The sequence below is a fragment of the Sebastes fasciatus genome, chromosome 13 (genome assembly GCF_043250625.1).
Source record: "Sebastes fasciatus isolate fSebFas1 chromosome 13, fSebFas1.pri, whole genome shotgun sequence".
In the NCBI taxonomy this organism is placed as follows: domain Eukaryota; kingdom Metazoa; phylum Chordata; class Actinopteri; order Perciformes; family Sebastidae; genus Sebastes; species Sebastes fasciatus.
This window is the reverse complement of record NC_133807.1, coordinates 22,346,873-22,370,408: the sequence shown is the minus strand read 5'-3', so window position 1 is coordinate 22,370,408 and position 23,536 is coordinate 22,346,873. Positions and strand designations below refer to the sequence as shown.

The following is a 23,536-nucleotide window of genomic DNA, read 5'->3' as shown; positions in this document are numbered from 1 at the left end:
TTTAAATCAATATCATATCAATAAGAATAACAAGGCAAAAGTGAGAATGGCTCACATAACCCCGCTCACCGCTTGACCCCTACTAAAGTAGGGCCAAAGGTTTTGCCCTTTAGGAACTAATGGAAGTAGTCTATTGAGCACAATGTACCTTGTTATTAGCTCACCTTCCTCAAGTCCAGGGTGCCCACAAATGTTTAAATTTTGGGCACCCTGGACCTCTAACTCCCAAAAGGCAAAACTAGACCACACTGTCATCCATCATACCAAATTTGAAGTTCCTAAGTTAAATAGTTTCCAAGTTCTGCTCCGGAAACGAAAGTGTGACCCGCGAACGGACGGACGGACGGACGGACACGCGGATCGTTAATCGTTGCAGCTCTAAAGTAGTTCAAATTAGCTTCAAATCGACCAACTACTACATTAAAGTACTGCTACATATTAATACATCAACAATAATGATGATCCACTGACATTCTGAGTACAGTTTGTTGCTAATGCTCATGTATTTCTAGTCAAGTTAGAGTTTGGATGCAGAATCTTAACTTGTAATGTATAGTGTTTTATAGAGTTGTATTACGACTTTTATTTCAGTAAATTATTGAAATAATCTTTCCACCATTGCAATATGGCTACTGTATGCAAAATCACATATAAAATAATCAGATTGGTGTTAATTTAAATGCAACAAACATTGTTTTACTTTTATACACTACGAGACAAAACTCTTCAAAATGTGGGAAACAAAACCTAAATAACCCATTTTTTAAGCTTTTTAAGCCATTTCCAGAATTTTGTCAAATATGATTCAGGTGAAAGATGATAAATTATGATATTGAAGTACTGTCCAGCCTTAGTTTATGTTGTTAAAGTCGTCCAGGGTCGATTTTATTCGAAAAGCCTCTTTCTTAAATATCCACATGCAGTGTGGATTGCATTTCTGTGGTGGTATTTGAGAAGCGCGTCTCTCTTTTCTTTTTATCCCTATAAAAAAACAATCTGTTATTCCAAAGGAGTTGATGTGAGGTGCGTGGGCAGCGCTGGATAACAGGATGAGAATTATCTTTAGGCCACTCTGCCAATTAAACATAGTTTATTAGTTTCCTCATCTCACACCGAGTTGGTCATCACCTGCTGCTGCTGCGGTTGTTCCCATCTCCCCCCCTTCCTCCGTCTCCTCCTCCTCCTCCTCCTTTCACCGCTTGATGCTTCCCTTTGTGTCACTTTACCCACACGATGACAGGGGGCTTTTAAAAATAGAGACGATCCACCCAGATTACAGCGTTTTAATTACAGAGCGGTAGATGCGATGGGGGTGTAGAGGCCCCTTTCCACTGACAGCGAGTGGGGAGGGTTGAGGAGGGAGAGTGGTACAGTGAATGTAAACTGTGTGCTAATTAGTGTTGTCTGCCATATTGAAGCTCTCAGCCTGTAACCGTCTATTATACATGGATTGTTGGCGGTGTTGCACTCTGAGCACTCCATAAACACACAGCAGTGGCCACATCACTGTTATTTTAAATATTAATACCAGAAAATCACCTGTGGGGAGAATGGGAGCAATTCAAGACAAGGAAGCTGTTTCACACTCAGCTCCTGCAATCAGGGAGACACTAGAACGATGATACCTGTTCTGGATGTGCTCGCCATGTTCTCTGTCAACCCCAGAAAAAGAGACTTCATTTGAACTAATTTGACTGATTTTGAGGCATGAAAGTTTTAAAGTAACCCTTTATCTTAATGCCCCTAGTATTTATTAGCGGTATAAACGAGAAATGGTTTATAACACAACACAACATTGACTGTTTAAAACTTTACATGCACAAAAAAATAATATTCCTACTAAACGTTTACGTGGCTAATGAAAATGAATATTCCACTAATATTCCTGTTTGCATGCAGCCGTGTATACTCCGATTAACGTAACCGGTGGCGGACTTCTTCGACCGCGCGAACACAGCCTCCCTCTTTCGTTCCTTTAACCACCTTCTTGAAAAGATAGGCGTTGTGATATTTGAGCATATCCAAAAACCTGTTGATATCAGTGGTGTAATGTAACAAAGTAATAATACTTTTGTTATGGTACTAGAGTTTTTTATATTTCTTTCAACTTTCACTTTTACTCCTCTACCAAAATAAAATGTGTCCTTATACTCCAATACATTTCCTTTAAGCATCTTCGTTACTTCGTTACTATTGGAAACAAGCAGGTTTGGCAAATCAGTGGTCCAATAATCTGATTTTGCCTGAGTTTCTATCCTCAGTTGTTCTCTGTCATGACAAAGTTTTGACTGCTGACATGTGTCAGGTCCTCATCATAAATGTGGCCATAGATTGGACTTAGTTTTTACTGTGGGTCTGGATTGATCATCTTTGGTTTTAAAGGATTGCTTTCTTGTTTTTTCACTTGAGAAATATCTCTAGAATTAGATCTTTTATTATATTTAATGATCTTCAAAGAGTTATTCATGTTTTTATCACTTCTTGTCTGGATTATTGTAATACCGTGTTTACGTGCCTCGGCCAAAACATGATTACACGGCTTCAGGGTGTCCAGAACGCAGCCGCCAGACTTTTAACCAAATCCCAAAAGCATGATCCTCTCCCCCGTATTTTAGCTTCCCTTCACTGGCTGCCTGTCCGTTTTAGAATTAATTTTAGTCTTGACGTTTAAGGCCCTCCATGGTGAGGCACCGAGCTACCTGGCTGAGCTTTCATTACTCACCAGCCCGTAGCCTGAGGTCCTCTGACAAGGCCCTGTTAGCTATTCCCCGGTCAAGGCTGGGGTGACAGGGCGTTTGGAATAGCTTACCTGAACAACTTGGACTAGAAAAATCACTTCCCTTTTTCAAATCATCTCTCAAAACTCACTTTTACTACTTTTTATTAATTATCTTATCTGTCACTTATTTAATCTGTTCTTTTATGTGTACTTTTATCCATTATTTTATCTTTACTTTTAGCTGTGATTATGAGTTTGTAATTGAAAGTTTTGAAAGGTGCTATATAAATAAAGTTATTAATATTATTATTAAGGTTGTGGTGTTAAATGTTGCTGCTTCATTAAAAAACATATCTGTTTGCTTAATACATTTTATAGTCTGTAAATAAAGCATTTATTAATTGATTATACCTAGACACAAATCTTTGTAATGTCTTGACATAGGTATTTCTTCAAATAAATATGATTAAACACACTAACAACTATGTATACTGTGTCATCATGCATTCATTAACTGTTTATACACCAGTAATAGGTTGCCTACAGCAGTATTTCCAAAACACATGTCACGTATGTGGCTCAAAGTTGTATTATAGATATAAATCTTATGGAAGAAATTCTGCTAATTTATTTGGTGACCCTAATAAAATCTCCTGTCTTTAGGACAGACTGGTCTATAGGATAGTTTTAACAAATACAAACACACATACACAGACCACAACTTACATCTCCTTACAACTACAATGATGTGCTATACATAATGTATTACAGTAACTGTTGTTATACTGCTAATGAATGCTAAATAGTAAATAGGAAGTGTTCACATGTTTCTAATCTAAACACATCTGTTTAATATGCAGGTTGTTGATTAAGGGTGCAGTCTATGTTATCACCTGTTGTACTATTGTAGCCATCAGGCAGCATATCAATATTTCATCATGTAACTGAGCCACATGTCATAATGTATGCAGCAGCCTCTCCGTCTGTGTTCACATGCTGGAAAGACAGAGAATGTCTCCTTTATTACATTTTAAAGTTAAACATGTCTCAGTTGCACATTATGTTTTAGTGCTGGAAAAATTAAATACTATACTAAGAAATGTCAGCACGCAAATTAAATTCACTCATTAGCAGCCTAATTAGCATCATAATTATTTTTACTTTCCAATTAGTTGTTGACTTGTACATCTGAGTACGTAAAGTCTTACTTCCTTTCAGACTATTAGTATCAAGAACATCCTACCGAAGTTTTAATTAAAAATGAAATTGAAGATATTTTTTACTTTGACATTTAAGAGATCAGTGTAATAAAAAACTAATTACCTCCACTGTGATTCACTGTTGAAAAAACAGTGAAACATAAAAAGTCCAGCGTGGGTGGATACTTTTATAGACAAAGTATTATAGTTTTAGTTCTTGGAGTTACCGGCTGCTCTGCTTTTGGCTTCTAAAAGTGGCATTAATTACACAAACAGCCTGTGTTGCATACTGTAGATCAATGTAGTGATCACAGGCGGAGGGAGTGTGTGTGTGTGTGTATGTGTTGTGTGGGTGAGTGAGTATGTTTGCATATGCAGACTGTTGCTTGTATTTTGGCACCTTGGCAACCTGCTACTGTGTGCCTCTGCATCACAGCAAACAGGTTAGAATTACATACTGAGTATCTTGTAAATAATATCAGCTGAAGCTCTCACATATGGCGTGGACAGAAGATATTTATCCACACTTTGAGCCGCATGATTTTCAGATATTTCCTGTAAGTGTGCATTATTTTAACTCTTTCACTTCTGTGTGTTATTAGGCTGTCGGGCTAAAGCTCTTTATCTTAGCAACAACTAACCTGCTGCTCTCTGTGGAGCTCAAACACCCGTCACTGAGTCTTACGTCATAATGCAATCATCTCTAGTATTACAAGAAGTGATGTTTTTAATATAGTTTGCATATGGGGAGATAATCCCTGTGTTTTTCCCCTTCCCGTGGAGTAGAGCCACACCTCCTGTACAGTTTATTCTCAGCCACTCTGCCTCCAGGCAGAGAGCCTCATTACGGTTCCATCTCTCCTCCAGGCTCCTCAGCAGCCCACCACTATCCTGCAGCAGCTCCCAGCGACCATGATGCCTCCTGGCGCTGCTCCTTCCATTAGGCCCGGTGGTCATGTCAAGGAGGGTACGGCACACTGTCACCACACACAAACTAAATCTCAGGATTTCACACTCGCGGCTGTTTCTTGCCAGTCTGTCACATTACTGGCATCCTAGCAAGCACTCAGATATATTATTTATGGTCTACTCTTGAGCCTGGACAATTGCATAAAATGTGTGTGCATGAGTGTGTGTTAAATTCATATCCAAGTGCTGCAGCAGGCTTTAGTCAGCTCGGTTTAGTACTTTACTTCTAAAGGGATTAATTCAATTATTTAAAATAAAGTTTTGTAAGTCAGCGACATTTAGTTCAGAGATTCAAAGGTTAAAACTCTTCCAGCAGCCTCTGCTTGTGAGTTTAAACATAATGTGTTCCAAAAATGTCTAAGAGTTGTTACTGTGCTTATGGATTTTAGGTTATAACAGTTATAATGGCTGCTTAAATCCAGCTACTATGTCACTTTGAGTTTAAAACAAATCCTGTGCTCCAACTTAAAGTGAATTAATTTAAAGCTAAACTCATGGTTTGTCATATAAGCCTACTTTAAGCAGCACGAAGCAACTTGCTTGCATTTTGGGGCAAACGCCTGTGAATTCGTTAAAAGTTTGAAGAATGTCACAAAACAAAAATGATTTAATTTGATTATTTGTTACCAGATAACTTTGCCCTCACCCTGCCCTCTCAGCGACTGGAAAAGTTGAATGCTTAGCTTTACAGGTTCATCGAAGTTTTCCTCTAATGGATCCCTCTCTTGCTGCTGTAGGAGTTTTAACTTGTGAGCACTGAAAATGGCCTTACCGATCACCAAATGTCTCTTGGGTGTAAAGTATTGATCTGCAGGGTCTCAATTATTACAGATGGTACATTCTTCTTTGTTACAACCACACTTTATGTTTGATATAATCGTGTCTATTCTACCTTTAACATTAATTGACTGCCATTGTTACCAGCACATTAGCTGTGACAATACTGACAAAACAATTCCACTTAAGAGGATACAGTAGATCAATCATTCCCTGGTGGGTCGCAGGAGATTATATTGGAGTCGCCAAATAAATTTGCAGAATTTCTTCAATTTCCTTCCTTCCTTTTATTAAATATTTATATCTGCAGTACACCTTTGAGCCACATGAAGGAGGTTCATATTATTCATCGACTGTATATAAGAAGTGGACGTAGTCACCGTGACGACACCCATTGGTTTATGGACTGTTGTTTTGAAGGCTTGAGTTTGGCATTTTGGTCGTCAGAAAACAAAAAGAACAACATTTCCCTTTAACATTTTTAAGGATATATTATGTTTGTATTGTCGCCATCTTTAAGCCGTCACCATGTTGTTTTTTTGCAACCAGAAGTGACACGAGAGGGTGGAGCTTAGTACAACCAAACGCTGAATAAGACATTTCTAGGCGACCAAAAAGGTTATAATTAACCTTCATGAACTGAAATCAAACTGTGAAAGGGTTAAAGCTGTAAAAGGAAAAGACGGACAACTCCCAGAACAGACAACACCGTGGTAGCGACCTGTCAATCTCAGGGTAGCCACGCCCTAAAGCATCCCCTGCTTTATGGTCTATTTGACTCTAAATGGGACCATAATTTACTACATGAACATCATGCTGTATTGAAGAAGACTTGAAAATGTAAACTCATGTTTACTGAGGTTAATAAATCAATCATTTTCTCATAGACTTACAATCAGACCTCTTTTTGCAGCCAGAGGAGTCGCCCGCTGCTGGCTGTTAGAAAGAATGCAAGTTTTAAGGCACTTCTGCATTGTAGCCTACTTATAACATTGAATCTAATATGAGAGGCTAGTGTACATTCTGTTTGTTTTACTGATGAGAGGAAAAAAACGAGGGCCTGTTTGTTTATCATTTATTTGGTCTCATTTGTCAAGTATTTGACATGTGTATATGTTTTCAATAACACATGCATATAATGAAATTGTGATTCATCAAACGTATATCCCTTCGAAATGACTGGTTTACCTATCCAAGATAAGGCCTATTGTGAATTGGCTCGCGATGGATTGTTATTTAAAAAGTGGGTCCCCAGAAAAAAAGTTTGTGAAACACTGCATTAGATGGATGTTATAGGAAATGTTGTCCATGAGACGGATAAGGGCGGGCCAGGCTAATCCAGCCATCACATGCTTCAACGCGTCACATGTTCTTTGCATGAATAGTCCTCAGACTACCATTAGATGACATTATTGCTATATTATTTATGAAACTGACATAACCCCTTCAAGATGGTGAAATATCACAAAGTTTTGTGGAGTTGCTGAGTGTTGCATCACTGAGCCAACAAACAACTAGTGCCCAGAGATATCATTCATATTGCCTGGAAAGCATTTAATTCATCAGGGTGACAAATACTTAAAATTTACATAGACACACATATAAATCGAGTTCTTAAATAACAGTGGAATTATAGTAACTTGAATAGACTCTCCTAAATCTTGGCTCAGAAAGTGTAGGAAGGAGTGAAATAATTTTGCGAGGTGAGTCATTGTCAAACAAATATTGAGTGACAAGAAGGTGAGAAACATGCGTTCACCACCTCGGCTTGACACAATGTGGATTAATCACCTGGTCGCCCCGAGGGAGGAGGACGGAATAGCAGGCTGATAAAATAGACAAGACAATCAGAGGAGCGTCAGATAGTGCTGATTGTGCTGTGTGTGTCTGTAATATTCTCCATATGCAGACCTTGTGGAGCTGATGATGATCCAGAACGCCCAGATGCACCAGGTCATCATGAATAACATGACCATGTCGGCTCTCAGCTCGTTCGGATACTCCAGCCCTCCGTCGGGCCCTGCGGTGGGTATACAGACAAGAATCAGGGTCAGTTAGGTCAATAAATTGAGCCAAATTTTATTAAAATGGGCTTTGACTTTTAAAATGGAATAAAGAAAGATGAAACAGAGAATGAATTTGCTCATAACTTGCAATATGAAACTTAGTTTTTGAGTGTGTATCACCTTTATCTTCATATAAAATGTAGGAAAACGTTTATTTATTTATTAAACGTTTATTATATATATATTGAATTCTACTTCAACACAAAATCAAATTCTTCCACGCGATATGTACAAATAATCTCTGGTTTTATTATAGCGTCAAAAGTTTCCTCTAAACTTATTGTTGATATTTTGAAACTCAGATGTGAAATGCAACAATTAATCGATTAGTCGTCAGTTATTAAATCAATCGCCAACTATTTTGACAATTAAATCGGTTTGAGTCAATATCTAAGAAAAAAAAAAGTCTCCATTCTCTGATTCCAGTTTCTTAAATGTGAATATTTTCTGGTTTCTTTACTCTTCTGTGACAGTAAACTGAATATATTTGAGTTGTGGAAAAAACAAGACATTTGAGGACGTCATCTTGGGCTTTGGGAAACACTGATCGACATTTTTCACCATTTGAAAGACCCAAAAACGTATCGATTAATAGAGAAAATAATCAACAGATTAAATCAACAATGAAAATAATCGTTAGTTGCAGCTCCAGTTTCAAGACATCAACAGTGACTTGCAAAGAATTTTTTGGGGGCGGTTGGGTGTTATAACAAAATACACGAGTGTATTGCTCATATTTGTTGAATGGAACTGGAAAACTATATGGACATAATCCAGGACTGAGTCTACCTTTATGGTAAAACAGTTTAATCTATTTTCATTTCACCTGACATTTTTTATTTTTTGAGTCCACCTTGTTGTCATTCCTTAAAACTTCCTAAAACAAATTAAAATGTAATTTCTTACACTAGAGACAGTGTCTGTTAAGCAGTGAAATCTTTGTAATGATCTTCGTCTTGCACTCAGAAATAAAGCTGGTCTGTTTTCTCCTTCTCTGTGTCAGGCTCCCAGAGATCTGGTTATAATTCAAGAGAATGAGGCTGACCCAGATGTATACCACCACTATTACCAGCCTGGCCCTTACCTGTCCTACCCTTCATCATGGCTCCAGCCTCAGGCCACACTGGTCTACCAGGAGGACCCCAACAAACCCACCTCGTCTCCTCCAGACAGAAACAGGTGACACAGCTCCTGCATGACCACCTCATTTACTATGACAACTCATTCAGTGGCGTTTTAGGTGGAAATTCAAGATTCAAGATTCAAGATGTTTACTGTCACGCCGGTTATACAAGTACAATCGTGTGAAATGCTTTTTGCTGGGAAGCTCCATTAAAAATAATAAGTTATATTACAATTATAAAAGGAAATACTTTGTACAAGGCATATTAAGAACATATCAGGAAGTATGAATGTACATATATAAGAAATACTTTGTACAAGGCATATTAAGAACATATATATTAAGAACATATACAGTATATACAGTATAAGACATATGATTGAGGTACTTTTTGTGTGAGAAGGTGTTGTATGAATTATCTATTTAAAAGTCTGATGGCCTGGGGGAAAAACTGTTCCTCAGTTTACATTAAACACAAGTTAATTTGACATTTTCCACATAGTTTATCACAGGTGATAATCTGACTGGGCACATACCTGTTCTCCTCAACTTGCTGTTATCCTGTCCAGTCCCACTGTTTGTTTCTGCTCCTGTCACGTTTGGTAATCCCCACAGAAAGATGCTTGAGATCCTGAAAACCTGTTCTTGAGCAGGTAACATCCGGGTACCATGCAGCATCCCAAACCGAGCAGCTGAGCAACAGGCTGGAAGTCTTTGAGCATGTGCAGTGTTGTTTTCCCAAACTGGACTTGACTTGACGTTGTGGGCATGCAGCTAGCTATCCGGCCTCCTGAGACAAATGCGTTTAAAGCACCAGTTTAAAACTACTCTATCAGCTACGATGGAGTATTAGAGCCAAATTGACGGAAAAAAAATCTGAGATTTCGAGAATAAGTCGTAATTTTACGAGAATAAAGTCGCAATATTACGAGAATAAAGTCGTAATTTTACGAGAAAAAGTCATAATTTTAAAAGAAAAAGTCGTAATATTACAAGAATAAAGTTGTAATTTCACGAGAAAAAAGCCGTAATACTACGAGAAAAAAAGTCGTAATATTACGAGAATAAAGTCGTAACTTTACGAGAAAAAAGTCGTAATATTACGAGAATAAAGTCGTAACTTTACGAGAAAAAAGTATTAAATTACTGGAGATGTGTCAAAACTTGCTAAAAACCTATTTCAATGACATTTCTATGTACATTTCACATCATATGAGCTTCCAGTGTCATTGTTTCAGGTAGAAGGTCCACTTTTAGAGATAGTCTATTAGCCCTGCCATATCTTATGTTGAGATTTAAACTAACTCATGATAACACATCCATTGTCAGTACAGCTCAACAAAACTTATTTTTATGCTTTGTGTCTATACGGGCTGTGCTTGAAGAACCTGTTGAACCTTTTTAGTAACACTATGAGAAAAGTAGCATTGTGCATGGTAGCCTTGAAAATCACAAAAAGCAAAGAAGTTCCTTTCTCTCACACAAATGTATGAAACTTGAATGCTTTCCATTCTCTCTCAGCTCCAGAAAAAAACTCACACCTTTTCACAATCCCTAAGGTGGAGTAGTAACTATGCATCTGCCATCCAATTAAAGAAGAATTAAAGAAGACACTAAACTGTATTTTAGATTGTATATCATTTGTCATGGTGTGATCATTGCCTATTCATAAACATCCAGGAGATATAACACACTGATTAATATGATTGTATTTTGTGTGATCAGGCCTGTTCCCCCACACAGCAGCACTAGACCTGTAGGAGCCGGTGTCACGCCTGCAGCAGGTAACCAACCACACCGCAACACCCAGCCAATAGCCAATTAACAGCTCCAGTGATGTCATAGCTGGGTGACAAGAAAGGTGCCAACAGGCTTCACAGTAATTGTGATGAGAAGGGGCCTGATTAGTGATTATGGTGCTGTTGATTATGAATGGCTGAAGAGATGAGTTCATCAGATGCTTTAGATTTGTCTAATGTTTTATTTTTATTTATTTTTTCTTAGAGAACAACAGAGCTGCTGAAGCTGAAGCAGAGACGAAGAGAGACTGATTATTGATTCACTCACCAAATGTGGGTACGAGTAAGGAAAAAAACAATCTTGAGTTCATTCATCTTCACTCAAAGACACTTATGTTTGACATGTTTCTGCTTATTGTAATTGAATGTATTTTATGTTAATTTACAAAAGATGAAACATGCAAATAAATGTAATATTGTACTATATTTGTGCTTTGTTCAACCTGCATTATCCAAATCCTCCAGTAGGGAGCAGCAACAGATGTTAAGTGGGACCACAAGCAAGATTTATTGCTGTACTGACAAGCACTCCCAGTGACTCTGCATGCTATAGGGCTGACGTAGGCCATCACATACCACTGTATGACATAGCAAGAGTGTGACAACATATATAAGATCTATTGCTGTGACACTGTGAGACCTCTTCTTTAAATACACTGTGATGAGTAGCCAGAAAGATGAAAAGAGGCACACTACTCAATCAATACAGGTGACGACTATTAAAGCATGATCAAATGTAAAGATTTAAATTGAATATTTTGGATATGTTGAGGTATTAAAGTGTTTAACTCAGGTAAAGGTGTTGAGTTCATGCACAGTGTGAGCCAGTTGCAGTAGCAGATAGGTTGACTTTGCCAAATGGGATAATACAGCGAGCAGCGTGTAGCTGAGACAGCTGAGGCATAGGAAAGAATTTCAATGTCAATTTAGGAGATTTGGCCGCGACATCGCACGGCATCTCAATTCCCTCATTCCTCGGCAACCACTGAAAATAGTTTCAGGGTTTCGGAGGTTCATTTGGAGTTTTAAAACTGGATTGTAGTGTGACATTGCAGGATGGTGGGGGGAGCACAGCAGCAGTGGGGGAGGGTAATTTTATAGATAGGGGGTGAAGGCAGCACACCAAAATCTCTGATGGAACACCAGGATTAAGAGCTCAAATGGGAAGGACGTGCCACCACGGCTGTCTCTCCCCTGTCTCCGGGGTAATGCCAATGTTTACCCAGCTATTAATATCAAAGCAACACACCTCGCCTATCATAGAAACACATGTGAGAGTGACGTGAGAGTGAGAGAGAGAGAGACAGGGACAGTAAGTCAGAAGGGGTTAAAGGGTTTAATATATTATCAGAAGAGGAATGAGATTAGAGAAGGGCAGCAGATGGCAGAGGTACTAATGGATCAATTAGATTGAGCATATAGATTTAGAGAGTAAAAGAAGGGGAGGTGATGAAGTGCATCCAGTAAAGCTCTGCTCATCAACAAGGGAACAGTCAGTGATGGAAGACGTATTGAGATCCTTTACTTTAGTAAAAGTACACTGTGAAAATACTCCACTACAAGTAAAAGTCCTGCATTCAATATCAGCTAAATGTTCTTAAAGTACTAAAAGTAAAATTGATATTGCAGTAAAATGTTTCCTGTCAGTGTTTTACTATTATATCTGATGTTTTTGGATTACTTTTACCGCTGCATTAATATGTATGTTACATGTTATATCCTTTATATACTGTTGGCCTGTTTAATCTACCGCAATGCATCATATTCTATAAGATCAAGATCAGCTTTGTGACGATGCATTTCCCAGCTGATCCAAGAGGCTTTAAAATAGTTTATTTAGCTAAAGAAGTAGGAGGATTCTCTCAACACATAAAGGAACACTTCATCCTTCTGTTTATCGCAAACATTCAACATCAACACATCGGGAGATAACGTGGTTTTCACTGGACAGGAAGGGGATGAAAAGCTGTAATCTAAAAAAGTAACTAAAGCGGTCGGATAAATGTAGAGCAGTAAAAAGTACAATATTTACCTCTAAAATGTAGTGAAGTAGAAGTAAAAAGTAGCATGAAGTACAAGTACCTCAAATGTGTGCTTAAGTCTTTGAGCAACATTGCACCACTGGGAACAATGCACTCTGTGTTGGAAACAAACACAGGTGGTGGAACATGAGAGATAAATGAGGCGTGTGAAGTGGTGAAGTGGTGAAGTGGGGATTGTTCAGAGTATTTAAATTATGCCAGCTATTGGCTATTTATTTCAACCTGTCTGTCATCATGGCGCCTCCTGAAATACATTATTTTCCATAATGATCGGGTTCCCGGCAAACAAATGTTTATGATATTTACACGTTTTGTTCCGTGAGATAATCTCCAGAAATGAACACCACTTTTATGATTTTGAGAGATGACATTTAGTAGTCTCATTTAGCCGCTTCTTAGCAACCGCCTTAGAGACACGTAATATTTACTGACATATTTTATATTGTAGAACAAAATTTTAAAATCTCTTAAGCTTGTATTAACCACAGACCTTATTTCAGACATCTAAAAACCCATTCAAAAACCCTTTGACTTCAAGACTTGGGAACCGGAAGTGCTAATATGCTATTTCTGGGGTTTAGGACTCATTCCTGTAGCACTCTATTATCACATCAAATCATTGTTTAGGTTATAAACCCCCTTGCTGTAATGATATTTATCTCCTTTTCTCTTTGTTGTAACCCATTTTCTCCCATCCACAACCCAACATCCTCAGGGATCAATAAAGTCTGATTGAATCTGTTACACAGCGTTATACAGCGATGAACCTGCCTAAGGCTGCAAGACAGAATACTTGTAAACCGTGTGACAATAAGCTATGATTACTCCTCACTCAGGTTTATATTTTATCTTCACTTTCCAACCATCGTTTGATTCACCGAACCCGTACCGTGCCACAAAGCCTTTTCCATTCACCATTAATAAATGTAATGAGAGTATGTTTAACCGAAAGAAAACACAGTGCCAGAGGAGTGAAGAGCAGTTCAGCTTTTATTTGTAAAAATATAAATATCTAGGGAGAATATTTCAGCATTATTGCACACAATTCAAATTCATTCACGACACCATTATCAGCTAATACAGTATCTGTTCTTCTAACATACAGAATATATGATATGAGCTGCCACTCAACTAACAAGGCACTTAATACACAGTAAGGTTACTAGTTTTCCTACGTCCTCTTAGATTAGAGGCGTCACTCAGCACACACACACATATGTACAACCGCAGTGTGTGATCACGCCGGAGCATGCTGTCCTCTTCACAGAGATCAGAGAGTGTCGAGAGCTTGTAGAGGCCTGGAGGACGACCAACTCCGAGGCACGCCCCCCCCGACCCCTCACCCCTCCGACTCCCCTCTTTTCCTTCTTCGTCACTTTCCATCTGTCACTTTCTGTGTCATTGCTTCCCTTCACCACCCACTACTATAAGGTATAATCCATGAATTAGATATCCTCAAGAACACTTTCATTTACCTTTTTGAGCATTTGCACTTTTCAATACAAAATAAAAGGCAAAAGGTCGCAGTGATTCCACTGAGAGATCAGCAGATATGATGAGGCCAACTGGTCAGCCCATGGCACAGCTGAGAACACAAACCCTGCCTCTCCATCACACAACCATTCTTAGTACCACTGACCACCAAATGCCAACAATGACTGGTGCTGTGCTCGCAGAGAAACCCAGATAGTGCTAAAGATCTACAGTATTTAAGGTTTTTGATGACTGTCACTAGAGATAAATCTATATATATCTTGTCATGCTCTTTCCTGACACACGTAGCTCAATGACTATTCTTTCCCAAATGTCACCCATCTCGTCTCTCCCTAACAGCCCCTCTTTCTCTTTTTGTTTTTCACCCTCTCTGGGCCTCTTGAGACACGGAGCGACCCAGGTCTCTGGGCCCTTTGACGAACTCCATGAGGGTGGGCTTGACTGGGGGCAGGTCTCTTGTGATCTCGTCCACGGTCCTCTTGCTGGGACAGGCTCCGTCCGGGATGGGGAAGGGCTGCAAGTCCTCCTCGGTGTGCGGGGCTCCACGTCCGAGCCTGATGCCCAGCTCTGCGGGGACGAAGATGGGCAAGGGGAGGGTTTTCCTCTTTGGCAGCAGCTGGTGCTCCCTCACTCCTCTTTCCACGGTGCCCACTCGGAAGACACCAGAGGGGCAGGTCTGTTTCAGCGTACGGGCCAGCCACTGCCGGGACAGAGTCTCCCTGCGAGAGTCGTCATTCATGTTCATTGTCTGTCTGCGGGCATCAGAGAAAAGATGGTTAGAAACTGTGGGAGCACTCACTGTGATTTACCAACGTAATTAGACTATAACTGCCTTCCAATATGAGAAAAGTTCTACCAAAGTAGATGAGCAAGTACATCTCAATATCTGATGATGGTAAGGAAGTTTTTAAAGGTCCCATATCATGCTCATTTCCAGGTTCATACTTGTATTTTGGGTTTCTACTAGAACATGTTTACATGCTTCAATGTTAAAAAAGCCACATTATTTCCTCATACTGTCTGTCTGAATATATCTTTATTCACCCTCTGTCTGAAACGCTCCAGTTTAGAGCCTGTTTCTTTAAGCCCTCCTCCTAAAAAGTCCAGTCTGCTCTGATTGGCTTGTAATAAAAATATGGCGCACGTTTGCAAAAGTAGTTCTCAAGGGTCGTGTCTAGAAGGTAACGAACAATTTGGGAAACTCTTGCGAGATGGTTAAGGTTAAGCGAGAGGTCGTCAAGTTTTTGGCACATTTTTGCAAGTTTTCACAATTTTTCTAGACACGGCCGTTATTCGCAAGTGACATAGGAAGGGGAGACAAATCTGAACGGCTTGTTAAACCACATGTTTTCTGATCTAGACAGCGCACAAAAAACTGACTGGGTTGTCTTATTTCACAGTCTGTGGGTTGGTAGGCACTCCAGATACCTAAATGTATGAGCACAAGCACTGAAAATGTGAGTTTTTCCTGATATGTCCCCTTTAAATCACAGCCAAGATGTTAGTAGAAATAGATTTGTTTCCCTCCGCAGAATGTTTTCTGGTTGGTCTGTGACCTCTCACCTGTCCTGAGGTTGAGTCTTGAGACTGACACTATGCCAGTCGGCGCTGTAGCTCTCCCTGTCAGCCTTGTTCTCCTCCCGAACGCTGCAGGCCAGCTCAGCTCCCACCACCACGCCGTTACGCTTCTCCAGGGCGCTACAGATTGGCTTCATGTCTGCTGTGGCAAAATCTTCCTTGGATTTATTGCTTCCAAATGGATCTTGTTGATCAGTCTTCCGGTCTGGTGTTCTGTGATGAGGCAGTTTGTTCAGGGGATGCTTCAGCTGGCTGTATCTCCTGGCTCTCTCTCTCTTTGTGCTGTCTCTGTCTGGGCTCGGGTCTGTCCACGACTTTTATAGCTGTTCTGTTGCTATTCCTGATCCATGAAGTCACTCTACAATCAGTGTGCACTGACATCCGACACTAAGTGCTCCGTGTCCCTGTTCCCTGAGAGCTGGAAGCCCAAACTCTGCGGAGGGGTTAAGGGTAATTGGGCTGAAAATCCCCTGATTCTCAAACGATATGCCCAGTCAGCCCAACACTTTCAGCTGGGATCACGGTGTCTCAGAGGGGAAAGTATCAAAGAGACACTCTGTATGGAGATTATATAAACATGTAGACAGACACACACACACAACAGGTTTAGTCTGCGGAGAGGAATCTTAATAGGGTTTCCGTCTTGATGTACACGAAGCAGCAAGTGGCACGGCGTTAATGTGGAAAGATAACAATGATGCAGCTGTTTTTCCAAAGGATATTTCAGGCGTTAAATATGTACGCATCAGAAACAACACATCCGTCACTTGGAGGTAAAAGGTGAAAAACTTTATGGAGTCTCACATCCTGCTAACTTTAAAATCATAATACAGTTCAGAAGGACTTTATACAACAGCTGTGCCTTGTGACAACATCAACACCCCCTCATTAAATGCCATTGCAGTGCTCTGCCTCACAGTAGCTCCATCCCCAGTGATTCATTACCTCGGTGACAGAGCGCCACGCAAGCCATAATCAACTCTGGTTACCGACTGTGAAACACACACATACACATACTAACCTCTGACAGTTGTCTGCTGGTGTGATGTTACTACCGGTCCCTGACTCTGACTCATTCATCCACATCAGGTACTGATATCATTAGACAACAGAGATCACATATCACACACACAACAACATGAAGTATAATGATCCTAATGACAAGCTCAATCACACAGTCTTTCACATGTAGCCATGAAAAAAAACAGCTAAATCTCTGCCAAATGATGACATTAAATCTCTAGCTGCTTCACTGACGGAAATTCACTTCCAGTGATGTAACCGTTAAATGCTATTTTCCCTCCGCCTGTCAAGTTTGGCGATATTTCAGTTTCCTCTCTGTAACTTCCCAGCAGGGTGACATTGCATGTGTAAATTATTGCTCCGTGTCAGAGAGAGAAGAAAGAGCGAGAGCACCGTAGGCATCCTCGGGGTCATGCCTTCAGTCATGTTGTGACACCATGGCAACCATGAAATACCATTTCAGAAACCCAGTAAGTCGCTATGCTGGGTCCTTCAGTGTTGAGATCTTTGACAATCGACATGACACTGAGCAATACGATGAGGGAACACAGAGTTTTTATCATTTAGGTATTCGTCTGCTAAAGCCCCGTTTCCACCGCAGGACCTTTCCCCCTGAACTAGGAACCTTTTGACTCATTGTGTTTCGACCGCAGGGACCAGGGTCTAAATTAAGTTCCAGTGATATTTTACGGGCCTTTTTACCAACCAAAAAGGCCCTGGTTGGGGGGGGGGGGGGGGGGTAGTACTCTCTGAAAGTACAGGAACTTTCGGGGTGGAGACCGCCGCTGATTGGTGAAACACACACACAGCGCTGCTGCTTCAATGGCTTCATCTTGTGTATCGCTTCGTTCACAAACAAGGTAGTACTCTAGTATCGATTTAGGACGAGGGGAGAACATTTTTCTTCACTTGATAACATTGAAAGTAAAGTTAGGCCCTGCCTGTCGGCCTCCCGACTCATCAAAAATAAGACGAGGCGGAAATGGTGCTGTAAATGAGAGAAAGAAAAGTTATTTTCCGATTGTTTCACGGTGGTTACGTTCTAAAGCACAAATAAATAACCATCAAACACTCAATGGATGATTTACTGTGGAGACAGACACTCTTAGTTTCATTTTCCTCTGCTGCATTTCATTCATTACATCCAGCGTGCATCAATACATATACGCAGCAGTAAATGTAAAACCTAACTTGAACTGCAGGCTGCAGTGTGTGTTTACGCTGTGACCACCAGCAGCCCTCGTCTGATGTCACGCTGCTTTTTCATACGTCAGCAGACTAATTTGCCTAATCTTCGTGGTGGAAACGCAGACAACAGTGGGCTGAAAGAACCTTTTAGTTCCTTGAAAAGCAGTTCCAGAGACTAAAAGTCCCAGGAACTTTGGGTGGAAACCTGGCTTAAAACTGCAAGAGGCTATTACCTCCTTGCTGTCTATGGGTGAGTCATGCAATGCCAATGAAGCCAGGGGTGTGGAGGGTCAGTAAAGGTGAACAGTGATGAGGTGAACCCTGTCACAGTCATCACCCCCAACCCCCTTCATCAGGCCACGCCTGGCTGGGAAGAATTTTGTGCTGCATAACAGCACCGCCACAGCTGCTGGGAAGTGACATTTAAATGAGCTGTCACCGAGAAAGAGATGGGGAGTGGGAGGGAGGGAGGGAGGGGGGGAGAGGGAGAAGGGCAGTTTCAGGATAACGCTCTGGCCTGTCAGTAGATGGTAAATAAGGCAAAATGTCATTTTTTTTATTCCTACACACAATCTTCAACTTGCTTCATACTGGCACCACAGAGTCAAGTGTTACCAGCTATTTCAGTGTGTGTACATGTGTGTGCCAGCAGACTGCCCTCAGCAGAGTGTCTCTCTTACATAACAACAGCAGCAACAACAACAAGCAGCTGACCACCCAAACACCATCTTCATTATCCATCTTGCAACCCAGCCTGGTCCCAGCGGGATGGTCAGACGCCATACAGGCAGCACCAGGCCAGGATTTGAGGTATGTGTGTGGCTCAGACTGTAAGCCAGCCACGTGGAACACACGGGTACACAGCCGACAGGCCATGTGAGGACATATAGGAACAGACTGAAGAACACCATTGTTTCCACTTCAAAGGAACGTTGCTCTCGTGCTACAGTTTATGTGGAATCACTGACTCATTCGACTCCCACACAGCAAATTCTTCTTTTCATCTTTGTGTAGTTTTTTGTGTAAATGTAAAACTCATATCACCTCACATGAGCCCACCTCAGGGGAAGGCATCACATCAACATGTGACACTGTACAGGCTTTAGACTGGATCTTTATTTCATCATAAACTGGACACCAGAACACAAACTTCCAGCATAGAAATCTTTCACATTTTCAGTAAATTACTGGAGGGGAACCAAAACACCCTCATGCATCCCCTAAACGTCACCTCCTTCACATCCACAACCAATTTAAAGAGTTCTACATACTGCACTAACTACACTGTATTTCCATCTGCTATTTTCCAAAATGTTTGAACCCAAATGGAGACTTTAAAGAGTTAAAAGTATCAGTTATACAAACACACATTCTTGTGAAGAAAAATCTGACATCACCAGATTTCTGGACTATTTCTTCAGTGTTAGTTCGCCATCATGTGATTGAATGAAATGAGGGCTGATAATCACAGGACCAAATATACTTTAAGGAGGCTCTGCTCACTGGAACATCGCTACCCTGAAGGTTCACAACAGCTGAACAATGAACAGGCTAGGAGCTTGATGAAACTCACTGGTAGACAGAAAAAAACAGACATTTAACACCACGGTAACATTTACCAGAAAACCAGTTGAGGGAAAAAGGAGAAACTGTTCAGCCTAAAATTTCCAAGAAGAAGCAACAGACACTTGAAGGTAAGAGCTATGCATATCTGTCATCCAGGTCTCCAGGGTTGACGACTACTGCCCCCTGCCTAGTGTCTATTATTATTGCAGCCACTAGATCTTAAGATCTGACACTCAGGTTTCAATCGTCTCTTCCGCTCTCATCATCATCGTCGTCTTCGTTATTGCCTGTTCCGTTCATGGCCATCCTGGCCATCAGCAGCGGCAGGTTTATGGCGAGGCCCGACTCCTCCTCGTCAGAATCATCCTTTGGAGGATAGAAGCGCTTTGCCGTTGCCAGGAAATCTTCAGCTATGTCTAGATACAGGAGCCGATCCTGTGAGGGGGGAGAAGCGGTTGAAGCAGTGAGTGTGATTATTGTCAGAATACGGCTGTTAAAGGACCAGTGTGTAACATTTTGGGGAATCTACGAGCAGAAATTGAATATAATATTTATTCATAACTATGTTTTCATATAATCACCTGAAACTAAGAACTGTTGGGTTTTTGTTAGCTTAGAATGAGCCCTTCATATTTACATAGGGAGCGGGTCCTCTTCACGGAGTCCGCCGTGTTTCTACAGTAGCCCAGAACGGACAAACCAAACACTGGCTCTAGAGAGAGCTTTTCGCGTTTTTATGTCACCTGAAGGCCGCCGTAGTGAGAGTGCAAAACCGTGGTACCGCCATTACCAAGACTTTACACTTGGCGGCTCATGTTACAACAGTCTTGGAAAGGGAGGAGTGAGCGGAGGGGTACTCTGTTGGCTGCAATCTGAAACCACACCACTAGATGTCGCCAAATCCTACACACTGTACCTTTAAAAAGGGACAGCGTCTGCATCTGCACCACCTATTAACCTATGTCCTCCAGTGGCCGTGATCTGAACCACTGGAAGAATCTTGATTCATTTTTCTTTTGAACAATTAAAAAAAGATAACTGTAACTGAAGAAAGATAATCAGGATAAACAACATTTAGATAAGATAAGATAATATAAGATATTTGTGAACGACCCAAATCTTTTGAATGGCTCTTTGATACAAACAAAGGGAAACAAGTTGCAGTTGAGAGCTGTTCTTTTTATCGTTATGCCCAAATTTCACTGCCTGTCCTAGATCAGCAGCACTGGGAGACAGAGGGAAGCACCTCGAAGCACCCTGAAGCACCCTGGAGCACCCTGAAGCACCCTGAAGCACCCTGAAGCACCCCGAAGCACCGACAGACACACACTCAAGCATACAGACAGACAGACAGAGAGAGAGAGAGAGAGAGAGAGAGAGAAAGGTGGGGGAGGAGCAGAATCGTTTTTTGACCTGCGTGGAGAAAGGAGCTTGGGCTGGTGTGAACAGCCGGAATGTACTGCTACTGAAAGCTACTGCTCGCACGAAAATGTACATATCGCTGCGCTTTGCAGTGTTTCCGCCTCTTAGGACTACAAAATAAAATAAAAGAATGATTAAGCTCTTTATTAAGGAACGGAGCCAAAAGAGCCGTAATTCCCATCACTAGAGGGAATATTCATATCAAAGTGGCACTGCCCTGATGCTGTAATGGACCCTAACCTTCTGCCAATTCTACTTTTAGTTACAGTACATCAAGCTTGAAGGACTACTTCCTTCAAAGGACAGCCTACCCAATACCTTCTTCACCATAAGTTCAACCTGAGTGGAGTTTTGGATACTGAAGTTAGCTGCAGACTTGACCAGACTGCTGTAAAGGGTTGAGGAAAGTATCTTTTGTTGTGGCCTGGAGCACAGGGACGGAGTAAACACACCCATGTTTTGGGTTAGTTTATGGTTAGGATGATGCTTTTTAACCTTAATCTCCAGGTCACAGCGAGGGCGCTCTCACTTGAGGGATTAGTGTGTGAGTTCAAAGTTTACCAGGATCAGTAGATATCTTTCTGGTGGCGGCTCTCTGCTGCTAAAGAGGGACGTCTCGGTGTGGAGCGTATGCAGCAAGTCACGTGCTGCTTGGGCGTTACGCATACGGTCATGTGAGGCTCCAGCAGACACGTTCAGCAGCGAGTCTGCCTCCGCCATGAAACCTAGAAGAGAAGAAGGCAAACCATTTCTGGTTACTCTGTACGCAGAAGAGACAGTCATTAATGTCCGACATCTCTTCTGTACGTCCAGCGTTACCTAAGTTCTCCAGGATTTGCTTCCATTTGTCTCGGACTTCTCGACGGGTATCTCTCATGGACTCAATGTTAACACTTAGTCGGCGATAGCCCTGAACAAGAAAAGGACAAAGCTTTAAAAAACGATTTCTTTCAGTACATCATTTCACCGTTGTCCTGCTGCCCTAGAGCTGGTTTGAATAACTAATCACAATCATTTTACACAGCTTAAGATGACTCATCATTAATGTTTTCTGTCTTTTGTTAATAGATTTCAAGCCATCAGTTAAGAGTCACCTGGAGTTTTTTTCCACTACTGTGGAAACTGTTAATGGTTTCTTTTTTCAACTTCAGGTGAACATGATTGAAAGACTCTCTCACATACCGTGGATCCCATTCGGGTCTGGTTCCTGGCCTGCAGCAGGCTGTAAAGGGTCCGGTCGTCATCTCTCTCCGAGTGGCTAGGGTCACCTGGCTCGCTCCACAGGTTGGTCTCCTCATCACGACGCTTCTGGACTTCACGGTTAAAATACTCCAACGGATCCTGACTGTGTGGTCAGCCAACACACACAAGCACAGATATTAGAGATTATACATAATCAGATGTGACACACATGACACTATAAAATACATTTTCAGTGGATTACATTCTTTTCTCTAGGTAAGAAGTGTAGCTGATATGTGGATGATAACATGTGTTAAAGTGGTGAAGAACTCTGTTTCTGGCCTGTCTAATGTCTTCTTACGGTACTAAAGGCTGCTTTTCATCGTCATCGCCGTCGTCCCCAGCGCAGCAGCAGCAGCAGAACTTCATAAAGAATGAACCCATCTAGAGTAGGTGTGATAATCCAGACGTAAACTGGGTTTCAGTTCTTTGGACTGCAGAACAACTTCTTGAAGCAGTAGTGAAGCCGATTCCAGTGGCGAGTCTGGTCTGATATGCATAAACTCAGCTGGTTTACTCCACAACGTCTCTGTTGATGCTCTGAAGAGATTCCTTAGAGGAAGAGTGTTTGTTAAAAGTGATCAGAAACGGGACGAAAAAAGGTTACAAAACAAAAAGTCACTGATCCAGACACTACCTAATGTTCAGCTTCCCATCTTCAGGGCCCAGCAGCAGCTCCACATCCAGTAGAGTTCATTAGCCAGAGTCACTCCGGGTATAGAGACACTCAGGCAGATGGCAGCCCAAAGACTGGTGCTCCTCATCAGCCGTACATGGAGGACAATGAGAGCAGTGAGACGCTCGCTCCTTCATCGATTAAAAAACACACACCCACAGCCTCAGAAGACGGTCACAACACCATCATGTGAGCCGCTCCGTCTCTTGTTCGTAGCATTGTGTTTTGCCCCGAGGACAACACATCTCCTCTTCAACCGTAGGTCTGATTACACACTCTACAGTATATCCAATACACCATGTCTGCATTGATTTAAGGATTATTTAATTCCCCGTGTATGTGGTCACTGAGGCTACTTAACCATGAATGTGTAGAAATGTGGTTAAATAAAAATCTCTGAATGGATTGTTTGAATTTCAGACGGCTTCATGTCCATGGATTATCTCATTCTCATGAAGTCTGTGGGAGAAAAAACAGTAAGGTCACCATGTGACATATGCTCAAGTCACAGGGTCATTGTTCATGACATAAATAGCCCCAAGATCCAAAGCTGAAAAATGTGTTTGTAGAAACTAGCGTGCCAACTCCTTTAGTGAGAGTCATTCGGTATTACCTGTAATGCAGTCACGGTGGGGGGAAATGAAGAAATCTAT

The 23,536-nt window shown here is 41.2% G+C and overlaps 3 protein-coding genes across 5 annotated transcripts; 1 reads left to right on the top strand and 2 right to left on the bottom strand.

Moving 5' to 3' along the window:
- The first annotated feature begins 4,130 nt into the window (after positions 1-4,130).
- Positions 4,131-10,979, top strand: LOC141781633 (proline-rich protein 29-like). 2 transcript variants are annotated; one of them, XM_074657473.1, is made up of 6 exons: positions 4,131-4,361; positions 4,786-4,885; positions 7,574-7,689; positions 8,734-8,909; positions 10,579-10,637; positions 10,858-10,979. In XM_074657473.1, the coding sequence occupies exons 1-6, from the start codon at positions 4,281-4,283 to the stop codon at positions 10,902-10,904; spliced, it is 579 nt and encodes a 192-aa protein (XP_074513574.1). In that variant the 5' UTR covers positions 4,131-4,280; the 3' UTR covers positions 10,905-10,979. The 2 variants fall into 2 exon arrangements, with proteins under 2 accessions (XP_074513574.1, XP_074513575.1); XM_074657474.1 differs by having other exon boundaries at positions 4,336-4,475.
- A 2,687-nt stretch (positions 10,980-13,666) lies between these two features.
- On the bottom strand, positions 13,667-16,075 carry tcap (titin-cap (telethonin)). Its single transcript, XM_074656210.1, has 2 exons — positions 15,752-16,075; positions 13,667-14,940 (listed from the first exon to the last, which is right to left on the bottom strand). The coding sequence occupies exons 1-2, from the start codon at positions 15,901-15,903 to the stop codon at positions 14,550-14,552; spliced, it is 543 nt and encodes a 180-aa protein (XP_074512311.1). The 5' UTR covers positions 15,904-16,075; the 3' UTR covers positions 13,667-14,549.
- Positions 16,076-18,600: 2,525 nt separating this feature from the next.
- LOC141780812 (melanoregulin) lies at positions 18,601-23,517 on the bottom strand. 2 transcript variants are annotated; one of them, XM_074656209.1, is made up of 6 exons: positions 22,845-23,517; positions 22,509-22,759; positions 22,148-22,310; positions 21,785-21,875; positions 21,527-21,690; positions 18,601-19,978 (listed from the first exon to the last, which is right to left on the bottom strand). In XM_074656209.1, the coding sequence occupies exons 2-6, from the start codon at positions 22,589-22,591 to the stop codon at positions 19,784-19,786; spliced, it is 696 nt and encodes a 231-aa protein (XP_074512310.1). In that variant the 5' UTR covers positions 22,592-22,759; positions 22,845-23,517; the 3' UTR covers positions 18,601-19,783. The 2 variants fall into 2 exon arrangements, with proteins under 2 accessions (XP_074512310.1, XP_074512309.1); XM_074656208.1 differs by having other exon boundaries at positions 22,509-23,517.
- Positions 23,518-23,536: the final 19 nt, after the last annotated feature.